This window comes from Panthera tigris, chromosome B3 (assembly GCF_018350195.1).
Source record: "Panthera tigris isolate Pti1 chromosome B3, P.tigris_Pti1_mat1.1, whole genome shotgun sequence".
Lineage (NCBI taxonomy): Eukaryota > Metazoa > Chordata > Mammalia > Carnivora > Felidae > Panthera > Panthera tigris.
Window position 1 is genome coordinate 52,982,187 of NC_056665.1, and position 20,421 is coordinate 53,002,607.

The 20,421-nt window shown below is 45.0% G+C and overlaps 1 protein-coding gene across 2 annotated transcripts in view; it reads left to right on the plus strand.

Moving 5' to 3' along the window:
- TNFAIP8L3 (TNF alpha induced protein 8 like 3) overlaps window positions 1–6,401 on the plus strand; it is a 36,156-nt gene extending 29,755 nt beyond the window's left edge. For both annotated transcript variants that reach the window (XM_042988868.1, XM_015537417.2), the window contains exon 2: window positions 4,901–6,401. In XM_042988868.1, coding sequence (XP_042844802.1) covers window positions 4,901–5,463 — 563 coding nt within the window. In that variant the 3' untranslated portion in view covers window positions 5,464–6,401. The remainder of the gene's footprint in view (window positions 1–4,900) is intronic.
- The last annotated feature ends 14,020 nt before the right edge of the window (window positions 6,402–20,421 follow it).

Here is a 20,421-nt window from a genome sequence, read left to right on the forward strand (position 1 = left end):
TAGAGGCTCGAGGGGAGATTCTGTTCCCTTTCCTTTTCCAGCCTCTAGAAGCCAGCCACATTCCTCGGCTGGTGGCTCCCTCCTTCATCTTAAAAGCAAGTGATCACGTCACTCTGACCCTCTACTTCCATCATCAAATCCCGTTCTCTGGCCCACTCTGTCCTGCCTCCCTCTTTCACTTTGAAAGACCCTTGTGATTATGGGCGCCTGGGTGGCTCAATCAGTTAATCGTCCGACTTCAGCTCAGGTCATGATCTAATGGTTCGTGGGTTCAAGCCCCACATTGGGCTCTGTGCTGACAGCTCAGAGCCTGGAGCCTGCTTCAGATTCTGTGTCTCCCTCTCTTTCTCTGCCCCTCCCCCACTTGTGCTCTGTCTGTCTCTCTCTCTCAAAAATAAACAAACACTTTTTACAAAGAAAAGACCCTTGTGATTATATCAGGCTCACTGGATGATCCAGTGTAATTTCTCCATCCCCAAATCCTTAACTTCATCACATCTGCACAGTCTCTCTTGCTGGGTAAGGTAACATATTCTCAGGTTCCAGGGACTGAGATGTGGACACCTTTGGCAGCTGGAGGGTCATTGTTCTGCCTACCACACCCAGTGTTCTCAGAGAGTTGAAAACACCTTCATGTGTTAAAGGAATATTGTTAAGTCTCACAGGAAAAGAACCTTTTAGCATTGCCTGACCCAGTCCTGTCCACACTTACTTGATCAAGAAAGAAGCTCTTTACCCCCAAAGAGCACTTATCATCTCATGGAATGCAGCTGCTGTCACAGAAGGGGAGAATTCAATCTGGTTGTGCGTACCGCCGAGAGTCCAGAGACTTTCCATGTGATATGCAGATGAGGACAGTTTTGAGGAAATTGATTTATAGATCCAATTCCTCTTCCTCATTTCAGTACATACTCTTTTCTACACTTACCTGCCTGACAAACAACATGAGGTCAAGGCAGGGTGGACCTGTCTTCTTTCTGCTGTTTTCATCAGAGGCCACAGCCATTAAGAATCGTATCAGGACAGTATATTACCCTGGGTGCAAAACCTCCCTGGTCAGACACAGGGATGATGTGAAACTCTGGGGTTGGCGATGCCTCTTTGAAGCAAGACGCCATAACCTGCCCCCTACCCATCTCATTTGAAGCTGCATTTCCAATAAAAATTTTCCTTTTACATTTAGTATTTGTCAACATTTTAATATTTCATATTGTGTGCTAAAATGAAATAACTCACTCCAGAGGAAATGCTTTGAGGCTTGGAGATTTATGGTTACCAGAATCATCTTTTAATTTAAAATTTCAATTTGTATGCATCCTTTGACTGTAGAGAATTATGATGAATTGATCAAATAAAACACTTTCAAGCATAAAAACATATTAAGTTAAAGTTCTCTGGGTGTCATGGAAAAGAGATAGTTTCAAAGGGAAAAAAAGAACAATGTAACATTTCTAAAGAAGAGCTTGCTCCTGTCACTCTAAAATGTACAATAATGTCCTATCACTGCCAGTGTTTATGTTATGTTGGACATATTTAAAAGAATGATATAGCAGGCTAATTTTAAATATCACTCTTATATAGAAATCATGTCTATTAACAAATTACAACTATTTAAACTTAAGGTGAAAAATATGGCTGCCAAGTTAAATATGCAAGGAGGTATGTAGTTTTTCAAAACCCTTAAGGGATTATATGAGCAAAAACGGTGACAGCTACTGGTCTAGAGAAAAATGTTGGGAATGCTGGCAGGGGAAAGAGCAGTGTTTGGAATCAGGCTCGCAGAGGAGCCTTGGTTAAAATGCTAGCTTCACCCAACAGAGTTAAAACCATGAAGCGTCTGGCACAGAGCCAGCCAGTGCTCCCTTCCTGCCACCAGGACCTGCCAAGTGCCATCAGTGTGTGAGGCACTGGGCATACAGTAGGGCTTTGACACCCGTCCCTGCTCGCACAGAGCTCACATTCTGGTGGACATGCATGTATTTGATCTGCCGCTTCTGTGTGGGTACATGCTTGCTGCATTTCTTTTCTTTTCTTATTTTTAATGTTTATTTATTTTGAGAGGGGAGGAGGGGCAGAGAGAGAGAGAGAGAGAGAGAGAGAGAGAGAGAGAGAGAGAATCCCAAGCAGGCTCCAGGCTGCAAGCGCAGAGCCCGACTCAGGGCTCAGTCCCACACCCATGAGATCATAACCTGAGCCGAAATCAAGAGTCGGACACTGAACCAAGTGAGCCACCCAAGTGCCCAAGCTTGCTGCATTTCTAAAGAGTCTCTTACTACTCTTATTCTCAGGCAGCTTTTAGGAGCTGTATCTATAAAGAAATGACTCATTTTTTTATATTCTAGAAGAGGTCCTTCTAAATTCCATTGTTCCCTTCAGAATAATCACCTGAGGAGGCATACGCTTATTTTAGTGACAGGGCCACTACTCAAAAGTCTTTAAGCCTCTGCTGTGGGATTGACTTCAAAGCATACAGCACAATCTTCTGAACATTCTTAATACTTGTAAATGTTTGTCTTTGGGGGAGCGCCTGGGTGGCTTAGTCGGTTGAGTGCCTTGACTCTTGGTTTCAGCTCAGGTCATGATCTCATGGTCGTGGGATTGAGCCCCGAGTCGGGCTCCATGCTGAGTGTAGAGCCTGCTTGGTATTCTCTCTCTCTCTCCCTCTGCTCTTCCCACCCTCACAAAGTAAATAAATTTTAAAAACATATATTTGTCCTTGGAATACATATCGGTGTTTTGGGGAACAGGTTATTCACACAAAGGGTCTGGTGACCCTAGTAGGTGGTCAGACTGGGTAGGAATATTTTTTATGACAAACTCTAGGAGGGCATAAATCAGGCAGTCTGGGCTTTCTCATGGTAAAGAATAGTCAAGAGATGCTATTTGTTCTCTTTGTACCTAGACTGAAGGCAAAAGCCCACCCACATCAGGGTCACTTGACTGTGAAGTTGCTTGAAGACTCTACAGTTTCAAACTTTAGGGAGAGAGCTTCCTGAGTTGTAGGAAGCCCATGGTACCTACTACCTTACTGATGATGATCCTGCCACAGCAACCCCACTCCAGGCCATGACCCTCGGGGCCTGCATCTAGAAGCCTGAGAGCAGACGTAGCTGTCTCGGAAGGACCCAGGACCGAGGGAGCAAGGCCGGGCCAGTTGTGAGGGGGCCATGTGGGTGCAGGAAGTGCACACAAGCCTTGTCTGAATTGTGTTGGAGTGTTTATTGAGTGTCTGTGAGACCTGAGCATTAATCACAGGTATTAATCACTGTCCGCTGAGAAAACGAATCCAGGGTGGGCAGAGGGTGTGGAATATGAGATGGGGCGGACAGGCAAAGATTTCAGAACATGGCATGTGTGGCCATCTGTCTGTCCGCTCTGCCTATCGTATCTGTCACTTACATGTGGCCACAGGGTGCTGGATAAAATCTCTCTGGATCCTATAAGGGTCCTCAATTCTCAAAGGAAAACTGTTTTTTTAACTATAAATTTGCACTGTATTTTACTGCTTCCTTATTCTTCTGCAGTGTTTCTCTGTATTTTACTTAGCAGACACCATTTCATCCCTGTGCCCAGAACTGAACTAGGTGCTGTGGGAGACACTGTCTCAGTCCTTAGGCAACTTGAATCTCCTTGGGAAGACAGGCATACATACTGTAGAGTAATGGCCAGCGGGTTTCAAACATCAGCTCTAGCTAATAGGTGACTTCATGGAGTATTTTATCAAATCTAAGACACTGTCAATTGTAAGATGTTGTTTTATGTGCCCTTAAGAAAGAAAAATATGCTGCCAATTAAATTCTGAATGACTGCTTTCTTTTTATTCAGAAATTTTATACTTCTTGAAAGATTCTTTTTGGACTTGCTTAGACATAGTGTTATTTTTAACATATATTACTCTTGTTCACTCATGAAGTAGAACATAAGAGAGAAATAAATTGGCTTTGGTTTTTCTAAGCTGCTTCACATTCAGGGTACTGATCATCTGAAGTATCTTTGACCTGCTGTGGTCAGTGCATGTGTTTCTCACGCAGCGCCCTTCTGTTCCCTATGCCAACGGAGAGCGTTGGAGAGGCAATATTCCTTCGAGTACTCTTGACTTCTCCCAAATCTCTGGCTCCTACTGTGCAAATTGATGCGCATATAATGACAACCACAGCACAAGTGCCACCTGGCAACAGTGACCGTAAGACACATACCAATTTCCAAAATAGCGAACATGAAAAAAATACACCATAGACTCAAAAGATAGATTCTGAGACTCAGTCAAAAAGACTGCCATGATCAACTGCCCATGTCTTCCCTGGGAATGGTGTTGGCATCGGTGCTACATTCTTGTCATTAAACAGTAATTTGCACAACTGGTTAGTTCTCTGTGAGCTAATGGGTCAGGAAGGCGTTATGCATGAAGTAGGTCTAAAAAGGTGCGATTTCGGGTGCCTGGGTGGCTCAGTCAGTTAAGAGTCCAACTTCAGCTCAGGTCCTGATCTCATGGTCCATGAGTTCAAGCCCCACGTCGGGCTCTGTGCTGACAACTCAGAGCCTGGAGCCTGCTTCAGATTCTGGGTCTCCCTCGCTCTCTGCCCCTCCCCCACTCACACTCTGTTTCTCTCACTCTCAAAAATGAATATTTAAAAAAAATTTTTTTTAATGTGCTATTTGGCCTGGACAAAACCACTTCCAGAGAGGGAAGAGTGCAAGACAGAAGGTTCAAGAGGGAAAATAAGCATGTCATGTGGAGAGGACGGTGGAGGGATCCCAGGCTTTGGTGGGGTTTGGTTAGGGAGTTGTGGGGTATAAAAGGCATGAGTCTTTGCCCTAGGAACATATTCGTGTGTTTCACTTGTAGAAGACACTAATGGTTCTCATATTTCTATAACTTTTCTTTCTTTCCTTACTATAGGTCCTGATGTTTTTAGTTCAAAGAGCCTTGCCCTTCAAGCTCAGAAGAAGATCCTGAGCAAAATAGCCAGCAAAACTATGGCAAACATGTTGATCGATGACACCAGCAGTGAGATCTTTGATGAGCTCTACAAAGTCACTAAAGAGCACACCCACAGCAAGAAGGAAGCCCACAAGATCATGAAAGACTTGATCAAGGTGGCAATCAAAATTGGAATCCTCTACCGGCACAACCAGTTCAGCCAGGAGGAGGTTGTTATCGTGGAGAAGCTCAGGAAGAAGCTGAACCAGACAGCCATGACGATCGTCAGCTTCTATGAGGTGGAGTACACCTTTGATAGGAACGTGCTCTCCAAGCTTCTGCATGAGTGCAAGGACCTGGTGCATGAACTGGTGCAGCGACACCTGACACCCAGGACCCATGGGCGCATCAACCACGTCTTCAACCACTTTGCTGACGTGGAGTTCCTCTCTACCCTTTATAGTCTGGATGGAGACTGTAGGCCCAACCTCAAGAGAATTTGTGAAGGAATCAATAAATTGCTAGATGAGAAAGTCCTCTGAATGCCTTCTCTCCTCCTGGACTTTGCTGAGTTCCAGTTCTAGTACCCAATGTGGTCCAGGTTAGAAAAAAGAAACCCAGAAACCCTTGTCAAAGACGCCCATTTTCTGTCCTATTCGCCCATCTGATATTGATGCCAGATTGCACTCAGGTGTGTTTATCCCCTGAGCTCACTGACGAGGTCTGTTCTTCAAATCACCTTGGTTTGCCAGCCCAAAGGACATTTCATTTGTTCTAGGCAGAAGGCTGTTATGCTCCTCAAGGTGAGCTCAGTGCATCTTGGTGGAGTGGAAGGAGCCCTGGACCAGGAGTTGGAGGACGTGGATTTGGTTCCCAGCTTCACCAGTACAACCATCCTTGGGATCCTGGAACCACAATGCCCTCCTGCCTACCTCCCAGGACTGCTGTGAGGTTCAAATGAGACAATGTATGTTCCCGCTTTTAAAAACTCTAACGTAAGCTCTTATTATTTTCTCTCTGGAGTGTGAGAGGGATCAACCTGGATCTAGACTACTAAGCAGAAGAGAAGAAAAGAATAATGGTATCTAGTGGGCTGGGTTTACAGTCTGTCTCTAGATGTGCTGTTTCAAACACAGATGAATACACAGGTGTGAAGAAGTGTAGCTGCAAATTGGAAAAATGTTTTCCAAGAGTTGTGTTTTTTAGGTCTTAGATGTAGGTTTATGATCCTGCAGAGGGAATCTTTCCAGCAGGGTGGGGGTATGGAGAGTTTCTCACTCATAATGCAGGAGGAGGGAAGTGTGCTCCCTGTGGGAGAGGCCTCTCCCTCCCAGGGGCCACCGTGAGGTGTGGGAGGGTTTATCCCAGCAGCACAGGAGAGCTGGGCAGCACGAACCCCTATCCATCTCTCTTGGCCTTTCACAGACACATTGTGCTATTTTCTTTGGTTCGTTAATAAATTGAAACCCTTCAAACAAGAGGTTTTGGAGTTGTGATTCAAAAATAAAATACTTTGGAATTAGATACAGTGTTAAGAATAATGGGATTGAGGGGCACCTGGGTGGCTCAGTCAGTTAAGTGTCGGACTCTTGATTTTGGCTCAGGTCATGATCCCAGGATGCTGGGATCGTGCTCCATGTTGGGCTCCATGCTGGGCGTGCAGCCTGCTAAAGATTCTCTCTCTGCCCCTCCCCTGTGTGCACTCACTCACATACTTGCACACATTCCCTCTCTCTCTCTCTTTAAAAAGAAGAATGGGATTTAAAGGCAGACAACGAAGAGCAAGAACTCTGCACTCAGACCCTAAGGGGCAGTGTGGGAGGCAGGAAGGGTGAGGGTGCAGGCAGCCGCTCATGGACATGTGACCAACCACCTTCTCTGAGCATCTCCCAGCCTCACTTTCACACTGTGGCTTATGACATTTTCATCAATTCTTAACAAATCTCAGGACAGTGTATTTACTGCCTTCTCATGTTGTCTTCAGGACACCACTTTAGGAGACTTGGTCTTCCTGCATCACCTCCCATGCTGCTCTGCTTCTTATACCTGATGATATTATAAAAAGACATTAGCTCAGCCCATGGCTCATCCCATCCAGAGATGGTTTGAGGATGTGAAATGGCATCCTGTGAACCTACAGTGGCCATTCAGCCTCAACTGGCTCCTGTGTCAACATCAGTGCAAACCATCAGTTAAGTTCTTCAGCTACTCAAAATTAGCTCATAGGAAGGGTGTTTAGTAGGGAAAAGGGAACAGTTAAGCCAGCCCCCAGCCCCTCCTCACAGACCTGAGGACTGAACGATGATGCCCTGTGCACATGCGGGCTGGGGAGGTCGTTGGCCATTCTGGCAATGGAAGCCACCAGTGGCAGGATCCTTCCTTCCCACCTACCCACTAGGCAGCAAGCAGCCCAGTGATAGCTGAATTTTCACATGCAGAGTCTTCAATGCCTGCCTTGGTGCACTAGTCTGATTAAGGACTGCTTTCTAGTTTGAGGGATGGCTCCAGAAGCAAGTTCTCTTTTCACTAAGTAGGTGGACCCGCCCAGAGAATTCAGACCCACAAGGAATGCATGGAACTGTCTTCTGTTCATCTGAGACACAGCAGGGAAGAAGGCAGGATCAGGTTCTCCTCACTTGGCCGGTCATTAGCACACATTAGTTTCTGACAGTCCACGAGTCCCTAAGGAAACCGGGTCCTCCTTGTTCTCATCACAGAAGGATCAGCACTTCCACCAGCACGTCTCAGCAAGGTACAAAAGCAGAGTGTAGACCAAAACATGTTCTACTGACCTAAACCTCCCCACTGAGGCAGCCAAGGGGCTCTCTACTGCATGACCAGCTGGGTGTATCTCAAAGTTATCAACAGTAGCACAGCAGGGAGGCGGGGGGCTGGGCTACCCAGGCAAAAGTAACCCACAGGCCTCTAAAAATAGCCAAAACCAATCCCATGTGTACATTTTAAATATACCACTGGTATATAAACTCAAGTGATTCTCGAGTTTCATCAACCAGCTGAAGGCTTACAAATTTCAGATACTTTACATAACAATCTAGTGACCAAAAAAAGAATCGCATTATTAGTTTATCCTGAGGACTCTACTCACATCACTCTGTGGCCCTGAAAGGCTGTTTTGGCTGAAAAGAAAATACGAAGGAGACCAGCAGATGCTAGATGCTTTCAAAAACAAGACCCTGCACATGTGCATTTGTGCTCAGAACTCTATAAAATTTGCAATAATGAGAACCCACAAAGGCAAAGTGAGGATATCTACATTTAGGTGGCAACGAAAAGAAAAAGGATTTCAAGAGAAGCAATAATATAAAATCACTCAATTGATCAAGCCCCACACGAAGTTCAGAGAGCAAAGCCTGGCTCAGCAAATGAAGGGCAGAGACAGCACTCATTCTTTAAGAGGGGAGGGGCGCAGGAGCAGCCTGTCTCAGTTATCTGGAAACATCGCTAGGTCTTCAGCCATCTGTGAGCACTCAGCTCTGTCCCCTGGGAGGACGGCAGACTTAAGCTGAAATCCCCAGCCCGCGCCTGGTTACGTGTCCCTCCTCATGCATCTGAGCCCTGCAGAAACACATTTCCTGCCGGCTGCGCCTGCCGTGTGTCTGTGTTGCCCTTCCTCCCTGTGTTTGCATCTGTGAGTCTTGACACCCTCAGCAACTCCAGGTCTCTGCTCAGTGACAAATCAAAATGAAAAGACTTCTCCATCTGTGCTTCTCCTCCGAACTCCCATCTCCCCCATCTGTACATTTTTCAGAAGCAGATCAGTACATTTGCTGGCTACTCAATGAACTTCTTACATCCATTTACATTTTAAAAAGAGAGAGCACAAATCAGGCCTGCATGCCCTCTGCCCATTATCTTTGGGTTTTTTTTTTTTTTTTTTTTTTTTTAATTCAACATGGTCTCAGGTGTCAAAAGCAAAACTGATCGGTGAAAATTCTAGATCAGCCAGCTTTGGCTGTGAAGACATTGCATTAGCAGGAGCTGTCTGTCAATGGACTGGGATGTTGACAGCAGAGTCATAAATCAGATGGCCTTGAAGGAGAGGGTCCCCAAGACCCTCCCAACTCAGAATTGTGTGGCCACTTTCCCTTGTTTAGTCTGACTGTACTGTGGGGGCCACCAACCAGGCCCACCCCCTGCTCATTCTTAGAGGGAGGTCTTTTTTGTTAGGGGGAAGACTCTTCTACAACCCTGTTCCCCAAAATGGCATCTAGGAATCACTGAGAGTTCTGGTTTTGGGGGGGGGGGGGGGCGGGAAGGAGGATTGGTAGCCAGGGAGAGAGAAGAACTCTCCCATGAGTTCTAAAGGGAGTTTGGGATTTCTGTTTCATTCTGATGACTTTATTTTTGAGAGAGACAGAGACAGAATGTGAGCAGGGGAGGGCAGAGAGAAAGGGAGACAGAATCCAGAGCAGGTTCCAGGCTCTGAGCTGTCAGCACAGAGCCCCAGGCGGGGCTCGAACTCACAAACTGCGATATCATGACCTGAGCCGAAGTCAGATGCTTAACCAACTGAGCCACTCAGGTGCCCCTTCATTCTGACGACTTTAAAAAAAAAAAAAAAAAAATCAAAATCGATCTAAGTACCTTCTGAATCTTGTGGGTGACGCCACCTAACCTCAGGGTCTGAGATTTCCTGTATTTAGACTTTCATGCTGAATGATCAACTCAAGTGAAATAATCTAACTGAATGTATTTCTTTTTTATTTTTTTAAATATTTATTTATTTTTGAGAGAGAGAGCGCGAGTGGGGGAGGAACAGAGAGAGGGGGGCAGAGGATCTAAAGCAGGCTCTGTGTTGACAGCAGAGAGCCCGACGCGGGGCTCAAACTCACAAACTGCGAGATCATGATCTGAGCCAAAATCGGACGCTTAACTGACTGAGCCACCTGGCACCCCTAACTGAATATATTTCTGCAACTAGGTGGATCTGTAAGTCTTCAGGGTCCATGGGTTCTCAATTTTGAGAATTGTTAGACAACATGTGAGAGTGTAGGCTTACAGAGAACGAATGTCCCATTGCCCTTGATGGTGACTCACAACAGGTGCAGGATGAGCCAGTGTCTGGGGGACACACAGGCCTGCTGCAGAAAGAGGCGGACTCCCACATGCCCTGCCTGCCCTTTGGAACTGGCCAGCACAGTCTACCACACATAAACCAAAGAATTGACCAGCCCATCCTGGCAATCCTAATAATGAAACTCAGAGGTACAAGAGAGGCCATCACTAGACACACCAGGCACTGCTCCTTCCAAGGAAGGGAACAGAGGGAAAGCCTTGCAGAGAAGAGAAGTCACTTGTGCCCACTCACACGCTATCTCAGTTCCAGATTACTAGACTGCAGAATCCCAGGCATCAAGAGTATCTGTGGTTCTGGGATCCCAGGAGCTAATTCCTTGGCTGAGCTTAAGAACAAGGCACATGGCACTCAGGTACTGGTGGCATCGAATGCCTCCCCACCCAGAAGAAGGAAGAACCAGCCAGAGTAAGCATTCTCTCACACTCCACCCCAGCAAGCCCCTCGGTGCTATCATTTGCCTTCCTTGTCCTTCCTTTGCAGAGCTGGGGCAGGTCTCTACAGAGTAAGGTCCCGGCCACCCACCCAGGCAGCCAGAGTTTGGGCAGCCGGGCCCCCCAGGCCGTGGTATAAAGCTCCTCCTTGCCGACTGCCAAAGCCCTTCTGGACCGGTTCCTAGGACAAGAGAGTCTGGGGTTTGGCTCCCAAGAAGAGGCTGGATGGACGCCAGAGGTTGGCACAGAGCAAATGCTGGACGCTAGCCGGGGAGCGGCAATTCGTTATGTTGTGGAGGGAGAAAAGCATCTTCCAGGCTCTTTTGGGAGGAGCCTGTGGGCTGGTCCCCTCTGTGTGACTGGGATCCTTCCACCTCCTGGAGCTGCGTTTCCCTGAGGAGAGGGTCTTACTGAAGGAAGTGGTGGGATGGGGCTGCCCCCACTTTGTGGTTCAGAAACAACTACAACTCGATTTTAGAACTAGATGGTGGGTTTGGTTTTGGGGAGACAGGTATTTTGGGGGTTTTCTGTGGCTTTCATAGTGCAAAGCGCAGAATATGGGATAAGCCATGAGTCAGAAGGCTTAGTCTCAGTTCACAAGCTTACTTGGTAACTTCCTTGCACTTCACTTCTCTCGGGCCGTAAATGCAGACAGAGTTGCACAAGATCTCCAAGAATCAAGGGGCACCCGGGTGACTCAGTTGGTTAAGCGTCCGACTTCAGCTCAGGTCATGATCTCACGGTTCGTGGGTTCGAGCCCCGTGTTGGGCTCTGTGCTGACAGCTCAGAGCCTGGAGCCTGTTTTGGATTCTGTGTCTCCCTCTCTCTGACCGTCCCCCGTTCATGCTGTCTCAAAAATAAATAAACGTTAAAAAAATAAAATAAAACAAAATCTCTAAGAATCCTTCTAGTGCCATAGTTCTGTGTTCTGAGCATCACAGGAGAGAAACTGGGTATTTTATCCTTGTAGGGTTCTTAGAAGGGAGACTATTCACTAGTTAAATGACTGAGAAATAACTCCTTGATGATCCCCTTCAGGACTTTTGATTATACATCTAAGTTCATGATTTCAGAGGGAAAAGTTTTAGGCTAGAAAATGCAGGGTAAAAGGAAGACTCTGTAAGGAACAGAGAACAGAACCATGTGGGCCCGGGTAGAAAGCCAGTCAGTCACCAGCTTAGCTAAAGCCCACTGGGATGCAATGTCAGGACCAACCCTCTTCTGAGACACACACTGCAAATTGAGATGTGTCAGACTCAGCAATGTATCTCTGTAGAGATAACAGGGTAATAAGCAAAGTTGTGAATAAGGCATTACTGATTTGAGTCAAATATCATAGGAAATTATCAGTATATTAAATTAAGATTAAAATCAGTATTTTAATTTTAAAGTATATCAGTAAAGCCATTCCCCAACAAATGAGACTCTGGAGTTCTCAGACCTTTTTTCCCTCCATTTATGTGGGAAACACATTGTGTCACTGAAATAACACTATCTTTATTTGTATATACAAATAGCATTCTTTGAAACATCTTGAACATGTGGCTTTAGAGAGTATATTTCATGCACCACAGTGTAACAAACTTCTTCTTTAGACAGCTTCATTGAGATATATCTCATAAAACATACTATTCACCCATTCAGAGTGCACAATTTGTGGATTGGGGCATATTCACAGATATGTACAACCATACCCACACTCAGTCTTGGAACATTTTCACCCCCTCAGAAAGAAACCTGGTGCTCTTTAGCTATTACCTCCCTCTCCTACTCAGGCCTTACTAGCAATATAAAAGTTGCACTTCCCCTGCCCAAATATCACAATAACGATTTCTCAATTGCACTACAGTCATAGAGTCAGAGCAAGCACATCCCAATGGCATCATGACTAAGACTCATGCTGAACCAGGTTGTTCCTCAATCATCATGGGTGTTGCTCCCGTTAGAACAAGCCTCAGCAGCCTTTTGATGGGTGGCCTCTGTGGGGAGGTGGGTCTGGCTAAGCGTGAGGATGGCAGGCAGACTGTGAGAGACACTTGAAGTTGGCAGCTCCCTCATCATTTTGCTGCTCCATCACTGGACACAGAGGCAGTGGCCATGTGCTGGGGTGCCACAGAAGGAGCTCAGGTATCATGTGGGACAGAGGGCCTTGAAGTGTAGACCATGAACTATCTGCATCAGAATTCCCAAGGACAGGAAATGGTTCCTTTAAAAATGCACAGTCCTGGGATCCACCCCACCACCCCCCCCCCCCGCCCCAAACTACCGGAGCCAGATCTCTGGAGATGGGACTTGGGAGTCTGCATGATGAACAAACTCCCTGGTGATTTTTAGACACATAAAGTTTGCTGACCCCAGTGTAAAGAGCTCGACTTGAAATCCATTCCATCTCTATGCTTCTCAGAGAATGTAATTGTTTTTACCTCCCGCCTCTTCTGGCTTTGAAACTGAGTCCATCACATTCTCCCTTTGTGTCCGTGAGTACCCCCCTGATACTTGCTGTTCTTCTCACATATTCCATCACCCTGGGGCTATCACAAGGCCTGTCCTCACCAACTGCCCGAAGGACAGCTGTCTTCACTGCAGCGGACACCGTCCGTTATCTCCAGTGCTGAGAGCCATGGGAACCATGGGGAAGGTGGCATGGGATGGCCATGCTGTCCTGGCCATGCCGTGAGTTTCACATTTGCCATGTTTTTTCTACTCCTCATCTCTCAATTAATGAAGTACCTTCTAAGGTGGCTGTCTGAAAATTTCCTCCTAAGGAAAATGACCTGGGATGCTAGTCTGGAAATAGAATTTCCAGAATTATATTTGGTCCAGTTGCTTCAGGAAGAATAAGAGTCCCTCGGGGGCATGTTAAAGATGCATCCTCTGCTAGGCCCCTCTTCAGCCTCTTTTCTTTCTGAGGCCCCCTCTCCAGCAATGTAGGATGGCCTGGAAACACCATTGAGGGGCAGGACTACTCCTGGAACCAGGACCTAAAGAAGACCTGCCTTTCTTTCAGCTAGTGGAGAAATAAATGATCTTAAAGTCAAACATGGGCTCAGACCAGCCATGCGTGGGACTCCCCGAGGAAGGAATAAAGGAGCCAGGGCACACAGAGACACAGGGAAGAGGCTCCCAGCCACATGGGGGTTTGGTCCCACGTGATTGCAAGCTGATCAGGGCTACCCAACCCCTTCAGTGTTCTCTATCCAGGTTCTCTTGCACCAAAGGGGAGCTGGCTTTTTGCCAGAGGAAGAAAGATGGAGCCTACAGCCAATGAAACAAAAAAGGAATGAAGGGTCTCCAGCTGTGTTGTGGGGGTGGCACTGACAGGCCTCCCCAAAGATCCACATACCCCACACTCTGGGGCCACTAGCACAGGGCAGGACTAAGGTGCTGGTGTACCAGGCACTTCCTAGCTGGGGTTGAGTAAGGCCCTACAAAAGCGAGGGCTCACCCCAGACTTCTTGCCTCTGATCTGACAATGGCAACTCATTTTTGGAGAGACCAAACCAGATGTTGGTTCAGATTATGAGGCCATACCCTGATTATTCCCCAAATTCAATTAATGAAACTGATTTCATTGAAATCAATGGGCTGCTTCCCTCCATCTTACATAGATGGAGGCCCCTTCCCTCATCATTATCTGTCAGGGGCAGAGAATTCAAAGTATGTTTCCCTCTTGCTTCTCCACACCATGGCAGCCAAATTCACTTTTTTCCCTCAATGTTTTTACTGTTATAAAATACACATAAAACTTACCATCTTTACCATTTTTAAGTGTACAGCTCAGTGATATTAAGTATATTCACATTGTTGTACAACCATCACCCCAATCCATCTACAGAACACTTTTCACCTTGTAAAGCTGAAACTTTATACCCATTAAACAATAGCTCCCCATTCCCCCTCCCCCGGTCCTTGGCAAGCACCATTCTACTTTCTGTCTCTTTGATGTTGACTAAGTATCTCAAATAAATGGAATCACATAGTATTTGTTTTTTTGTGACTTCTTTCAGTTAGCATAGTGTCCTCAAGATGTATCCATGTTGTAGCATGTATTAGAATTTTCTCCCCTTTTAAGGCTGAATAATATTCCATCGTATATCTATATACCACATTTTGCTTATCTGTTCATTCATCCATGGACACTTGGTTGCTTCCACATTTTAGCTATTGTGAATAATATTGTGAACATGGGTACAAATACCTCTTTGAGACCTGCTTTCAATTATTTCGGATTTACACCCAAAAGTGGAATTGCTGGATCTTATGGTAATTCTATTTTTTATTTTTTGAAGAACTACTATTCTGTTTTCCACAGCCGCTGTACCATTTTACATGCCCACCAACAGTGCACAAGGGTTACAGTTTCTCCATATCCTCACTAACATTTGTTATTTTCAGGGGGTGGGGGGCGCAGGTATTGACAGTAGCCATTTTAATGGGTGTGAGATGGTTTTGACTTGCATTTTCTTTCTTTTAATTTTTTTAAATGTTTATTTATTTTTGAGAGACAGAGCATGGGCAGGGGAGGAACAGAGAGAGAGAGACACACACACAGAATCTGAAGCAGGCTCCAGGCTCTGAGCTGTCAGCACAGACCCCGATGCAGGGCTCGAACTCATGAACTGTGAGATCATGACCTGAAGTTGGACACTCAACCAACTGAGCCACCCAGGTGCCCCTTGCCTGCATTTTCTTAGTGATTAGTGATGAGCATCCTTCATGTGCTTATTGGCCATTTGTTTATCTTTGAAGAAATGTCTATTCAAGCCCTTTGCACATTTTTGAACTGGGTTGACTTTGCTATTGTTTTTAGGAATTCTTTCCATATTCTGGGTATTAATCTCTTATCAAATGATTTGCGATTATTTTTCTCCCAGTCTGTGGGTTGCCTTTTTACCCTGTTGACAGTGTTTCTGATGCACAATTTTTTTTGTAATTTTCATGAAATCTAGTTGTCTATTTCTTCTTTTGTTGCCTATGCCTTTGATGTCATATACCATGCATCATTGCCAAATCCAATGTCTTGGAAGTTTTTGCCCTATGTTTCTTCCAAGAATTTTATAGTTTTAGGTCTTACATTTAGGTCTTTTAACCATTTTGAGTTCATTTTATTAGCACTTTATTGTAGTCTTTTTTCAGTCTTTCACCTCGTTAATTCCTATTCTTTTTTGATGCTACTGTAAACAGAGTTGTTTCCATAACTTCCTTTTCAGATTGTTCATTGTTAGAGTACAGAAATGCAACTATGATTTCACCCACATGTAGAATTTAAGAAACAAACAGATGAACATAGGGGAAGGAAAAAAAAAGAGTGAGACAAACCATAAAGATACTTTTTTTTCTTTTATGTTTGTTTGTTTGTTTATTGAGAGAGAGAGAGAGAGCACGAGCAGGAGAAGGGCAAAGACAGAGGGGGAGAAAGAGAGAGAATCCCAAGCAGGTTCCGCCCTGTCAGCACAGAGCCGAGTGTGGGGCTCAAATTCATGAACCAGGAGATCATGACCTAAGCAGAAACGAAGGGATGCTTAACTGACTGAGCCACTCAGGTTCCCCAAGATACTCTTGAGTATAGAGGGCAAACTGAGTTTGATGAAGTTGCTGGAGGGGAGGTGGGTGGGGATGGGTTAAATAGGTGATGGGTATTAAAGAGGGCACTTGTTATGACGAGCACTGGGTGTTATATGTAAGCGATGAATCTACCTGATTCTACCTGAAACCAATTTTGGCCATATATATTAACTAACTAGAATTTAAACTAAAAACTTGAAATCAAAAGGAGAAGAGAAGAGAAGAGAAGAGAAGAGAAGAGAAGAGAAGAGAAAAAAGAAAAGAAAAGAAAAGAAAAGAAAAGAAAAGAAAAGAAAAGAAAAAGGAAGAAGAAAAGGCAACTGACTTTTGTGTGTTGACTTTGTAACCAGCTACTTTGCTGAATTCATCTATAAGTTCTAACAGGTGTTTTGTTTTGTTTTTTGTTTGTATGTGTTTTGTAGAATCTTTAGAGTAGCCGCTATTCTACTAAGAGCTGAAATTAACAAAAATTAACCATCCAAACCTTCCCCTGGAATTGCAAGCTGGGCTTATTCAATAGACTCCGGGATTCTAAAATAGATCAGATTCTTCCAGCTCAATTGTTGTCTAGCTGGGGAGATGGTTTGCTGGTGCTTCCTGCTCCACCACCTTCCCAGCATCCTCAATGGCACATTCACTCTTGGGTCTCCTGCTTATTCACCCCGTGCCCTATCATGCCTATATATGTATGACCTCCAGCTCTCAGGCTTCGCCACCTGCATAGATGTTAAGACCACTGATGAGGCTGTGAATTCTGCTGAGCAATGAATCTCCTGGATAAATCAGTCCAGGACAACCAAAGACCCTGCTCTTCCAAACTAACTTCTCTTCCTCCTCATCTTTTTGCAATCAGGAATCTTTTCACTTTTTTTTTTTTTTTTTTTTTTAAGAGAGAAAGAGAGTGTGGAGGAGGCGCAGAGGGAGAGAGAATCTTAAGCAGGCTCCATGCTCAGTACAGAGCCCAACACAGGGCTCTGTCTCACCACCGTGAGATCATGACCTGACCTGAAATCAAGAGTCAGTCACTCAACCAACTCAGCCACCCAGGTGCCCCACATTTTCACATTTTTGCACAACTTTCTATCAATGTGATCAAAATCCCAAGAAAAGGAGAGGGATCTTCATGCTGTACGTATATGTATACCCATGTGGGGGACACAAGCACCTTCTTTTCAAATTCCCAAAACCACAGAAAAAAACATTTTTTTTTCAAAGTCCAATCCAGTTGACAAATGTCCCAAAACTCTCTAAGCCACAAACAACAAGAACATTTGAAAGATTCTTGGTAGATGCTGAGCTTTCCAAGAGCCTGAACAAGGAAAACCACCCGTGAACACACGTGCTTGGTGCTTCTGAGGCTGGAGCAGGTCTTCTGCCCATTACCAGTTGGGAGAAGAATGGTGACATTTCACTTCCCACCCTTCATCCCGTTGCCTCTTGCCCTGAATGATACAGGTCTCATTGGTGGACTAATTATTGCCAGATTGATGTGAGGGGAGACTGCAGTTTGACTGGACTGCTGAAACTGGGCCTTTGTAGGGAATGGCTTCCTCCTAACTCCCCTCCCCCACATCATAAATGCCAGGAAGAAAAGACCCACAGGGGAGTGGGTGACCCTCACGGTCGTGGCTGGCCAATTCCTCACTTGCCTGCAAGTTCCCAGAGGAAATGCAAACAAATCAGACCACACTTGGCTGCTGGCCAATGAATCTTTGAACTTCTTCAATAAAGTCTTTAAAACTTTGGTTCTGACCCAAATCTTTTGCTGCAACATAAAAACTGCTAGGCCTCAAGTCTCTCTGTTTAGGGAAACAGTGTGTCTGTGGCATTTGAATAAGGGTGTTTATCTCAGAGATGGTTCCTTGAGTTCCACCAGGTTCTGTAGAAAGCTCACTGTGCCTCACTTTTCTTCAAACCTTCCTGAATATTTGGTGTGTTTCCCTCTACCCCTTACCTGTTGGGTGTGTTTACTTGTGACTATTCCTAATTCCATCCTCTTTCTGTGTAACCTCCAGTTGTGCTTTGTAAAAGGGCCCAGACATTGCTGAATTTCCACTGAAACCCAGACAAGAGAAAAACTCTCCAGCAGGAGGCATTTAAACGGTAGCTGGAGGCATTTAAACGGTATTGATTGAAAAAAATAAAATAAAAAATAAAAAAATAAACAAACGGTATTGATTGGCCACCTGGTATTCACTATCCAAAGTGGTCCTGGAACTACACTATTACCAAAAAAAAAATAAAGAAATTTAAAGAATTGGTGAGATATGCAATGCACTGTGTTTCTTTTATGCCAAAGTGTATATTAGATTGTTTTTTCAACCCCCCTAGTTGCTGCTTACTTCTGCAGCAGATAATATGGCAGATGCCCGCCCTCCAAAGCCAAATCTCCTGCCCTTATAAACAGAAGCCACAGGAGGAGGGAGAACCAAGTTTTCCAGACCTAGGCATTCCTCTTAGCCCATGTGTTCTCCAAATCAATACCCTTACTACATCCACTTCCATACCTTCCTGGAAATAAAATGGAGTCCACTTGGAGCCTTTGACAGGAAGTCTGGAAGAAAGGAGCTGCCACAAACCACTAAGCAGTGATGTTTTAACTTCTATCCCCAATCTACCTACACAACATGGACATTCAAACAGCAGCCAAACGCTCCCTAGTGTGTCCTGAACTAGGCTTGAACCTCCTCAGCCTGAAATCTGCCTGCACCAAACCTGTAGAATATCCGGGAATCAACAGTTTTAAGTTCCCCCAGAGCATCTCAAGTAGCTGGGAAAGGAGAGCAGGAGAGAATTCCAGACTCAAGGAAGGAAAAATACACAGATCATATGTTTTCAGAAAATTGGAGTGATCAGTAATTGTTAACCCATTTCCATAATCCATATAATTAAGGTGCTCTTAATTAACACCTTCATTGAGTCAGGCCCAAACTGTTAATTTTCACCTGAATAACTTTTAGTGACAATTGATGGAAATCAACTCCATTTTAGAATTAATTTTCTCTTAAGGCACACTTCCAGATGTGTCACAGGGCATTAAGTGTTGTAAAATAGTGTTTTCTGTTACTTTAAGAACTATTTTTTCTGTTTATTTATTTAAGAGATGGAGGGGCAGAGAGACAGGGAGAGAGAGAACCCAAGCAGAGTCCACACTGCCAGCGCATAGCCTGATGCAGGGCTCAAACCCATGAACCGTGAGATCATGACCTGAGCCAAAATCAAGAGTCAGACGCTTAACCAACTGAGCCACCCAGGGGCCCCTTTGTTATTCTTAAAGTGTCAGTATAAGTTTATACATACATAAGTGTGCTGCGTCTAGTATTTCAGGACAGCACCAAATCATTTATGATGAGGTACAGCATTAACCAGAGAAAAAGAGGCTCTAAAGAAAGAGGCTTGCTTCCCTAGTAGGCATCCTTCCTTTTTGGACTGGTGGCAACATACATCATCTCCTCCCCACCAAACAGGCTTACTTCAGCCACCCATAAAACAATTTCATATTCTTTCATAATATTTGTGGATTAAATGTGATACTTGGCCTCGTTTTGTTCAATTTTCATGTTCTTCTTACCGTTTTATTTATATATTTACATGGAAACTTCTAAAATTGGCCAGAGCTCTGTTGGAGCAAATTCTGAGAGCAGATGAAATAACATATTCATAGATTATTTATGATGGTGTAACTTTCTAAAGTGCTATGAAATCAACTCATATGAAGATAATATTGCTAGTGCTGGTATTTATGGCAGTCATAAAAGAACGTGTTGGATGCCTATTTTGGGTAATGGCAGCTTTTAGGGCTTTAGAAGAGTCCCTCACTGTAGTCATTTTGTTTAACACTATTCTTCCCTCTGGGGAATTTCTGGATGGCTGTTTAAGAGGAGGCTGACCCTGGACGGAGGCCGCCAGGGCTACATATATAAGGGGGTGCAGTCACTGTCACTTGCCCGGGTAAACAGTGGTTTCTTAGGTTGTCACATGTCCCATCCTGGGCTGCCTTGACTCTCACACATTGCTGGTGGGAATGTAAAATGGTGAGACCACTGTGGGAAACAGTGTGGTAGTTTCTCAAAAAGTTCAACATGGAGTCACCACATGACCCAGCAATTCCGAACCCTGCATCTGGCTCTGTGCTGACAGCGTGGAACCTGCTTGGGATTCTCTCTCTCCATTCTCTCTGCCCCTCCTCTGTTTGTGTTCTCTCTCTCTCTCTCTCTCTCTCTCTCTCAAAAATAAACTAAAACAATAATAATCCAGATTAACAGGCAATAGCTCCTTGGTACCCTGAGAACCAAGACACTACACACTCTTAACTGGGAGAAGGTCCCTTCTGAACACCTTGCAGGCTCCTGAAGATACCCGTGTCCACACCCTCACTGCACTCTGCCTTCCAGATCGTTCCCCAA